Source organism: Monodelphis domestica, chromosome 7 (genome assembly GCF_027887165.1).
Source record: "Monodelphis domestica isolate mMonDom1 chromosome 7, mMonDom1.pri, whole genome shotgun sequence".
Taxonomy (NCBI): Eukaryota; Metazoa; Chordata; class Mammalia; order Didelphimorphia; family Didelphidae; genus Monodelphis; species Monodelphis domestica.
Window position 1 is genome coordinate 89,125,954 of NC_077233.1, and position 9,956 is coordinate 89,135,909.

Genomic DNA, 9,956 nt, shown 5'->3' on the forward strand with positions numbered 1-9,956 from the left:
AGGCAGTTAAGCAATCTGAGGTTTTGTTTTGTTGGTTTTTTTTCCAAGGAGGAGTTAATCCTAAACTGTGGAAAAGCCATTTCTACTTTGTTTTGGAACCAATGCTAGTGTTCTTCCCGCTGGGTTCACCAAGAGGGGTTCAAACGAGCTTATGGTAGGGGATTTACCTTCCCTGAATTCAAGGACTATTGGTTCTTAGGAAGGTAGCCCAGCACAGGGATGGAGCGAGCAGTAAGAAGCAGGAATGATCCAGAGGACAGATAATATACCCACCCACAATCAGAGACTGTCACAACAAATCCGTCTCATTAGTCAGGTTTGAACCAATCCTAGACCTAAGCCTCTATACTCCCTCTCCCTTCCTTCTTCTCTCTTGTCATCTTCTTGCCTTCCTTTCTGCTCTCTCTCCATTTTCTCTCTGTCCTTTCTCTCGTCTTACTTTTTATCCCCTTTTCTTTCCCTAGGCTCTTCTCCCTCAGTCACTTTCTCTCTGACTCTCCCTCTTTTTCTCTCCCGCTCTATCTCGGGGCTGGGGGGGGGGGGGGGCGGGGGGGGGGGAAGAGGGAGAGGGACCTAACTCCTGGGCGCACGGCCAGCCTCACCGCGCTGTCATTGGGCGGCTTCCTCGGCTGGCCCAGCCTCTCTGCGTTCTCATTGGGCGGCCTCCCTAGCCCAGCCTTGTTTTCCTGGAAAGTTCTTGGAAATCTATCAAAGGTATTTCCTTTCACCGACTCTTAGTTAACTGCGGGCCAAGGACTCGCAGCCCTAGCCCTGAGCCCAGTCTTAAGTGCTCCCATCGCTTCAGCTACTAGGTCCTGGGGAATCGCCTTGCCCAGCTCTTTCTTTCTTTGCAGTCCTCCCTGCCTCATTCCTTCCCTCCCTCTCCCCGGGAGCGCTCTGTCGGGTCCCCTGCGGAGCCTGCCTCTCACTGCGGGGCCACAAGTCCCGGGGGCAGCTCCACAGCCCAGCTTCGAGGTCCTCTCGGTGCCCGGAACTCTATTTATACAACAGAGTATCTCTTTTTCTTTTTTCTCTCTGTCGGAACAGTGATGTGAATACAATATAATTCCCGGAATCCACCGCTTCCTGGAATAGATTAAAAGAGGCAAACAAAAGATTAGTCAGTGGTGTGTTTCCACCTCCCCCTTCCTCCCCCTCCCCCGCCTCTCCCCCTGCCCCGACTCATTCTCTTTCCTTCCCCTCCAGCTCATTTCAACGAGCTGCAGCCACAGGATAGGTCTTGTCTCCTGGGCTCCGGAATCCTCTTGCTCATTTGATCCTGGACCGGCTGCCAAGCTGGTGGTGCTGAACCTCTGGCCTGGCCTGGAAGCCTGAGTTCTTTGGGACGGAAAAAGAAGGCGATCGGACCGCCCTGTTCAGCTCCTCGTGGCTGATTGCGGGAATCCTTGGCTCCTGGGTCCTTTTCCTATAGGGAGGAGGCCACAGAACCAGGAGCCCCGGCGAGCCCTGACCCATCACCACGAGCCCCACGCCCTGCGGCTGCCCGGCTGAAGTTGGAGTTGCTGAACCTGAGGCTTGGACTCGGCTGAGAGTTGTCCGGGTTGTTTCCCGGCGCCAAAGGAACGGGCTCTCTTTCCTCCACCCGTCTCTCGCTTCGGACCAGGACAGAAGAGAGAGCGAGAGAAAGGACACAAGGGGAGACGGCGGCTGGCCTCCCTGAAGCCCTACAGGACATGATCTTCTGCATCCAGGGGTAAGAGACATCCCACCCCACCTCGTCTATATGTGTGTACCCGCCATTCTCGCTTCTTTCTTCTATACCCATCTCCCTCCCAGCCCCTCGCCCCACACCCCGCAAGTTTGTCAGCACTCGGAGAAGTCCTGGCCAGTGTCTGTAGGACTGAAGGATCCAGGGTCACTCGTCCCTTCCAGCATGGATAGACCAGCCCTACCCGGCTGATAGCTGAGAGCAGAGGTAGGAAAGGCATGGATAACAAACAATGCTGTCAGCTCCTCTTGGCCCAATCCATACATAAGGTGATAGAGACTTTTCCAGAACTTAGGAGAGGTGGATTTCTGAGAAAGGCCGAGAGAAGAAGGAAAGGAAGACGAAGAGACGCTCCCGAAAACAATAACGATCCTAAATAGATTTGGAGGACGCTTAGAGAAGTCCCACCTCAGAATAAAGAGATGGATCACGCATAAACCCCTCCTATTTCCCGATCCCTTAAAATCTCCCATTCCCCTATTCTTTCCTGCCGAAATGGGCTCTGGTCTGTTCTGGTGGGAAAGCCCTTAACCAATGTGCTTAGTGCTGCCGGGGTAGTGGAAGATGCCCTGGCCTGGGTGTCAGGACCCAAAAGTTCTCATTGATTAAACTCGGGCAAGGTCTGCCTGTCCTCGAGCCTTAGTTTCTCCATCTGTAAAAGGAGGGAGTAGAACCAGATGTCTTCCTAGATCCTTTCCAGCTGTAATCTTCTAGGGTCTCAAATGCTCCTTAGGAGACTCTCATAATGTTTATCACCCTAGTCCAGACCTCTTTGGGGCAATTTGTCATAATCAACCCAGAAGGAAGAAAACCAGTGAGGCTCCACTCTGTAGGCTGCTCTCAGCAAGATTTTCCCATGGAAGGAGGAAAAATGGGTTTTGGATTTTGCCATTTCCTATCTCCCAAAGCCAAGACTTTCTTAACCTTTCCCCAGCTGGTTCCCCTTCCTTTGCCTACTTCCTCTGCCTCTCTCCCGGATTTTTTTTTTTTAATTCAGAACAAACATCAAGAAAGAAGAGCAAATTTGGAGATTATAAAACCAAACCCTTATTGGTCTACTTGTTATCTGACTTCTGATGCCCAGGTCTCCTTCCTACTCTGCCTAATCCCATCATCTAGCAGGCTGCCCTCCCTTTTTCACTGCCTTGTCCTTTCTTGAACTGTGAGAACTTCCTTGCAAAGGGAAAGAGTTCAGCAGAAGTCTAAGGAAGGCAGTGAAAGCTAGAGTTTGGGGGGGGGGGGTACATCAGCTGCTTCTCCTTAAAACTTTTCTGCCCCATAAAAAGTAGGAAAAGGAATGGAGTGAGAGATAAGAGGAAGGAATTTCTCTTTCCTTTCCTCTCTATTTTCCTTCTCCCTTCTTTTATCTTCTTTATTTCCTCCCCTGCTCTCTATTCTTCCCTCACACTATCTTTCCTTCACCCTCATATCTTCCTTTTCCTTCTCCTATCTTCTTTGTCTCCTTTCTCTTTCTCCTACCTTCTTTTCTTCCTTCTATCCTTCATCTTTCCTTCCTCCCTCCTTGCCATCTCTTCCTTCCTCTTTTCCCCCTTCCTCCCTCTCTCCTCCTTTCCTCTTTCTCTCTTCATCCTCATCACTTCTGAACATCAGGGATAGACTGATGTTAGAGAGCAGTGATTTTAACTCCCATGACCATTTCCTTTAACCTTAATGGCCCCTTCCTTTCATAAGTAAGCAAGCTCTGAACCAAACTCTGGTTCTTCCCCCACTCCAAGTAAATAATCTAGGCCTCTATTCATCTGCTTTGGCCTTCCTTGACTCCTGGGCATGTTGCTGGCATGCTGAGCTTCAGATCTTAGTGTACTTTGTTCCATGTTTTATGCTTGGCAGGAAACATACTTGAGAGCAGGCTGGTAGCCTGGCTCCCTTTGAGCTTTAAGCTCCTCTTTGGGCTTCTTGTCTTGCCCTGTCCTTTCTGCATTGGAGGGGAACCAGTTGTCCAGTTTTTTGTCTGCTCCTTTCCCCCTCCTCATTCTCAAGTACCTCTGCCTACCTTTGAATGGTAGCAACAATACAATTATCATTCATTCTCTACCTCCCACCCCAAACTTTCTCAAACCCAATTCCATTCCTTTCCAGAAACCAAGCACACAGCCAGACATTCTTTCATTAGGCTTATAGTGTCAAAATGCAGCTTTATAAAGATCACAGGACTTAGAGAGCTAGAAGGTCCCTTAGAGATCATATAGTCCAATCCTGACTTTTTTTACATGTGGGAGGGGAGGAACTACTTGCCCAAGGTCACACCAGTAGGAAGTGTCCAAAGTGGGATTAGAGCCCATTCCTTCTCATTTCCAAATGAATGTTCTTTCCGTCACACAAGACTGGCTCTGTCTCTGAAGAGAATCTCAACAGCCAACACAAATCAACTGTTAAATGTAAAACACAGGAGCATGGTTAGACCTACATATTTGCACATATACAAATACTTTTAGATATACAGGTATGCAGGCACCTAATACTCCAGTACAAACCCATGACCATATATTAGAATGTTGAATTCTTGGAAGAATGTGGCAGGCAGGCCAGAGGGGTAGGGGAGAGGCAGGCCCTGTGCCCAAAGCTCAGCATAGTATGAATAACAGAAGAAGCCTTAGAGATAGAAGAGACTTATGCCTGTGTGTTTTTGTGTATGTCTATTGCCACCACTATAGTGAAGCTTGCATTATAGAAAGAGGAATTAGTGAGGAAAAGCATAGTTAAGCCTGTTCCAAGGACTTCTCTAATTCCCAGAATACCCTTCTTTCTAGGTCTTATCTCCTCCCCCATTTCCCACTCCCATATAAAAACATCACTTGGAATTCTAAAGCTCCTCATCTTCCTTTTTGTCTTTTTCTTCCCCTTTCCTTCTTCTTTCTCTTCCTACATCTTTGTTGGACAGCCAGTGTGGAAAAGTAGAAAGAGTTGGAATCAGGACAGATCTGGATTCAAATCCTATCCTGAATACATGCTGTGTAATTACAAGCAAATGACTTCAATTCCCTGAACCAAAGTTTTCTTCTGTAAAATTGGCATGGTAATAACAGCTATGTTTACCATCTGACTCCCACCAGGGTTGTTTAAGGATCAAATGAGCTGAGAGAGATAGACAGAGAAAGACAGACAGAGAGATAAGCAGACAGACAGGTAGATGGAAAGATATAGGACAATGGAGGGATAGATAAAGAAAGAAGGAAAGGAAGAGAAAAGAAAGGAAGGAAGTACTTTGTAAAACTTACAGTGCAATAAAAATGTGAGCTGTGGATTTACTCTTTCCCCCTTCTCATAGAATCCTATAATGTCAGAACTGAAAGAAATTTTGAGATCTGGTCCAGAATCTTAATTTTACAGAGGGAGAAACTGAAGCCCACAAAAGGAAGGGCCTTACCTAATATCACAGCAAAACAGTGACAGTACCAGAAATGGACCTCAGGCTTCTCGACTCCTAAAGTAATGATCTTTTCAAAATATATTATTATTTTAGTTAGAGCCAGCTGGTGGCAATGTGAATAGAGTGCTGACCTTGGAGTAAGGAAGATCTGAGTTCAAATCCAGCCTCAGATATTTACTAACTATGTGATTCTGGGGAAAATCGCTTGACCTCTATTTGTCTTAGTTCCATAGATTGTTAAAATGAGAGTAATAATTGCACCTACTTCCCCGAGTTGTGAGGATCCATTGAGATGACAATTATAAAAATGCTTAGCCTGGCACAAAGTAGGTGCTATTCAAACATTCATTCCTTTCCTCTTGATAAACATTTTTTCACCCACTCACTCTGCATCCCCATTTGCTCGCTCAGCGAGCTTGAGCACTTGGACACACACACACACACACACACACACACACACACACACACACACACACAAAGAAAAGAAAAAGAAAACCCTGGCAGTAGTCATTGTCAAGCAAAATAAATTTCCACATTGACTATTTCCAAAAATAGATTTCTCTTTCTGCATCTTGAGTCCATTACCCAAAGGTCGTTTGCTTCATCACTGGTCCACTGGAATGTTGTTTGGGTCACTGCATTGATCATCTAAGACTGCCAAACCGGAGTTCTTTTGAGGACTTTGAAATGCCTTCTGAATCTTCTTCCCTCCTTTCCTTTTGCCCTCCTCAACTCTATTGAATTCCTTTTTTGTTCTCACTCCCATAATGAGACCAAGACCACAGTAGGTAGGCTGGCCAGGTGACCAGTTCCTCAGTGAACCACATTAGCTGGGTCTGGCACATGGGGATGATACATGATCTGGACCAACGTAAGCTGAGAGCATAGAGGTGATGCTAAGATTCGGTCACCTGAGTTCATTCTCCCAGCAAGGGCTGCTCATACATCTCTTCTTGGTTGCCAGGACTTTCTCTTTGAGACTTAGAATTGAGCTGGAGCTTGATTTTGAACACTGGAAGGCTCTTCTTTTGAAAAGCCCATTCATAACCATTGTCTTAGTCCAGTATCCCAACAACCTTTGAGGAAGTCAGAACAGGCATGATTATTACAAAAAGCTATTCTCATATAGCAGATAAAGTGTTGGGCTTGGGAGTGAAGGAGACTTGAGCTAAAAACCACCTCTGACACTTATTAGCTTTGTAACACTGGGCCAAGTCACTTAACTTGAGTCTCAGTTTCTTCAATGGCATGATGGATAAAAGAATATCTATAGTACCTATCTTACAAGGCTCAAGTAAGATAATACATGTAATAAAGGGCTTTGTCTTCTTTAACATAGTTATTAACTGCCAAGGGCTGAGTTTTTCTGTGTGTGTGTGTTCAGGGGGCGGGGCATCAAGGGGGACACCACAAATACTAGGTGGCCTGCTTAGAATCTTGGAGGCATTAGAGGAATGAGCAATCATATGAAAATGATGGGGGAGTACTGGGTGACAAAAGTCTTAGTGAACTGATGTTAAGGGTTAGGCATGTCATCATTGGTAAAAGGAGGAGGAGGGTAAGAGGTGTGGAGAGACATGAAGGGAGAGGAAGCAAGGGAGTCAGTCCTTGTGGCCTTCCATTCACAAAGGGCATCTTTTCTTCCAGACCCCATCCTTTACTGGAAGAAGAGAGGATTGGCAGGTTGACACTAGCTGGGCTAACTGTGGGATTACCAGAGCCTGTCATGCAGCCCCTGTCTGTGACCCCCTTCCAAGAGGAGGAAGAGGCACCACCCTTGACTGAGAATGAGTTGCCTCAAGTCCGTGATCCTGAGGAAGACCTGTTATGCATTGCCAAGACCTTCACCTACCTGCGGGAATCTGGTGAGTTGTCCCCTTCCCAGGGATGTGGACATCACACATTCACTTATTAAGAGCTCAATCTGGGAAGAACTCTGACCTGAGGTTAGGGGCAGAGACAGAAGAAGGAGAATAAAACAGTTTCTGTCTGGGGAGACACCTGTGTGAGGGCTAGAAATTTCCCTACCCTCAGAGATCTCCAAGACAGAAGAAGGTGATCAAGCCCCAGGTCTCAGGGAGGCTCTATTCTAATGGGGCTGAAGGAGGAGATGCTCAAGGAAGATGTCCTTAATCTCTCCATATATTGCTATAGAAAATATCTGAAATATTCCAAATGTTCTCTCTCTTCTCTCTCTGCTCTGGAAATGACACCTCACCGGACTATTGTGGGGGAAATGCTTTAAACCTTAGAGCACTGTAGAAATGGGAACTATTAACAATGACAATGATGCCTCTTTCTCCTTCCTTCCTATCCATGAGATGAAAATCTTTGTTGCTCCCTGGAATGGGCTTTCTCTCTCTCTCTCTCTCTCTCTCTCTCTCTCTCTCTCTCTCTCTCTCTCTCTCTCTGAGCGAGTGAATGACTCTGTGAGTAGTATTTCACATTAATGGCATTGCTTCTTCTTGCTTTTGGCCACCAGGTTGGTACTGGGGATCTCTCACGGCATTTGAGGCCAAGCAACATCTTCAGAAGATGCCTGAAGGTACCTTCCTCGTGCGGGACAGTACTCACCCCAGCTATCTGTTCACACTTTCTGTCAAGACCAACAGAGGCCCCACCAACGTTCGCATAGAATACGCCGACAGCAAGTTCCGGCTGGATTCAAACTGTCTGTCCAAGCCACGGATTTTGGCATTCCCAGATGTGGTCAGCCTCATCCAGCATTATGTCACATCTTGCACAACTGATGGCAAGAATGACACCCCTTACCCACCCCCTGCCTCACTTTTGCCCACTCACAAGGACACAGTTCCCACCACGGCAGCAGTGGCAGCTGTCCACCTGAAACTCATCCAGCCTTTTGTCCGCAAGAACAGTGCTCCTAGCCTACAACACTTATGCCGGCTGACCATTAACAAGCTCACTGCTGAGGTTGACCAGCTGCCTCTGCCTAAGCGGATAGGGGACTATCTCAGGCAGTACCCTTTCCAGCTCTGAGACAGAACTGGAGTCCATCTGACTTGGCAGACCTGGGAAGACCAGGATGCCACCTCATGATTTGTCCTATTACAGAAACCCTAGTCAACAAGACCTCACAATTCCAACAGGTGTGGATTGTGGTAACTACCTTTTGAGGACTGGGAATGCTCCTTTCCCTCTCCTTCTCACCTAATTTCTGCCCATCCCTATGGGGAGCAAGGTGCTTGGTCTGTGTCTGCAGACCTCGGGACCTAAGACCAGGATGAGAGTAACCATGCCTGAAGTTTCTGGGGGCCAAACCAGGGCCATAGGAGGTCCTGCCTCTATTTATTTTCCTGGCCATATCATAGAGACTATGGGGGAAGCATATTCTATTATTTCTGCTGTGCCAGAATGTGGGACCATCCCAAACTCAGATTGGGGTTCCTCTCTGACTTAGTTACACATGTGCCAACTACCTGAACCAGATGGTCTTGGCTCCTTCTCAGTCTCAGGCAACACGCCAGAGCAGAGAAACTCGCCACCTATACTCAGCCTTCTCCAAAGGCAGGCAGTCAAACCTGCTTACCACATACCACCCCCATCCCCAACTCCACCCCCAGTGAACACTACCTGACTGGTCAAGCTTGCCCATGAATGTTTCTCATCGAGAAGGAGGCAGCAGAAATTCTCTTCTCTTCCCTGACTGTCCTTCCTTTTCCACTGGAATTACCAATCCTGATATTCCATGGACCTCATACCCATCAAAAATGTCTGGGAAAGAGGGAAGGGTGGAAGGCCACAGAAGAGAAGAAGAGGGGCCCTCTGGCCTGAGGCCAAAAGTGACCCAACCATTTTTCAGTATTTATTTATTTATTCTTTTTGTCTGTTTGTTTTTGGTTCAATAATACCAGAGCAGGGCCTAGATTCAGCAAGCTGGCCTCAACCTGTTTCAGGTACCTGCTCCTCTGATCTTCAGGTCTCTCCAAGATGTCCTAGAGATCTATTTCTTATTTGTTTCCTCTGATGTGGCAAGTCCTTTTTCTTAAATGAAGCCTAACCTAACCAGTGCCAGTAAATGATGCTCCCCACCTGCCCACCTTGAGCACCAATTCCCTATCTCCCTAACCCTCTGTAAGGTGTCTTCTCCAAAGGGTTAGAAGGCCCTTACCTCCATGGAGCTGAATTCAGTTAGGGTTGAGGGGCCCCCATTCCACTCTGGCCCTCCCACCTGCATCTCAGGCAGAAGAAAATTTGCACACTCCCACACAGTGCCCTAGTCCTCTCCCCAGGCCCATGAGGCAGGGGTGGCAAGCTGTCTTCTTGAATATTAATGGTGGAGTGGCTTGAGGGTCAGGGATTTTCAGGGTTTTTTTCCCCTATGTCCAAGGATGGAATGAGAGTGGGGGTGCAGCAGGGGTGGTTGTATTTGAATAGTTCACCTATGACTGTAACCTCATTTCCCTTTGCTTAGGGACCCTGCGAAGGTGATTTAGCTTAGTCACACAGAGAGAAATGTAAATCTGATTTACAAAGAAACTTTTTAAAATAATAATAATTATTATTGTAATAAATTCACCATTGTCGTAGTCTCTTTTTCCACTCGAATTCAGATGGGATGGGATTGGGGTTAGGGGCTAGAAACCAAACCCAATAAGCATCATTTAGAGTATCTGGGAATATTTAACCAGAAGAAAAGAAGGAATGGAGGGTGGAGATGTGTTTTGGTCTTGTCTTCAAATGTCTGAAAGGTTTTCATGTGGAACAGGGAACAAGCTTGTCCTATATGGCCAAGGAGGGCAGGACAAAGATCAATTGGCAAGAGATTCAAAGGTCCATTGAATAGAAGAACACTTCCTAATCACTAAAGCTATC

At 47.0% G+C, this 9,956-nt stretch overlaps 1 protein-coding gene across 1 annotated transcript; it reads left to right on the plus strand.

Annotated features, from left to right (window-relative positions):
• Positions 1–732: 732 nt before the first annotated feature.
• On the plus strand, positions 733–9,655 carry CISH (cytokine inducible SH2 containing protein). Its single transcript, XM_001378747.5, has 3 exons — positions 733–1,714; positions 6,768–6,985; positions 7,603–9,655. The coding sequence occupies exons 1-3, from the start codon at positions 1,695–1,697 to the stop codon at positions 8,118–8,120; spliced, it is 756 nt and encodes a 251-aa protein (XP_001378784.2). The 5' UTR covers positions 733–1,694; the 3' UTR covers positions 8,121–9,655.
• The last annotated feature ends 301 nt before the right edge of the window (positions 9,656–9,956 follow it).

Excerpts from the sequence above, each read along its gene's own strand:
- CISH (XM_001378747.5), top strand. The coding sequence starts at position 1,695 with ATGATCTTCTGCATCCAGGG. Across the intron at positions 1,715-6,767 it reads ATGATCTTCTGCATCCAGGG|ACCCCATCCTTTACTGGAAG; the intron begins GTAAGAGACATC and ends CTTTTCTTCCAG. Across the intron at positions 6,986-7,602 it reads CACCTACCTGCGGGAATCTG|GTTGGTACTGGGGATCTCTC; the intron begins GTGAGTTGTCCC and ends TTTGGCCACCAG.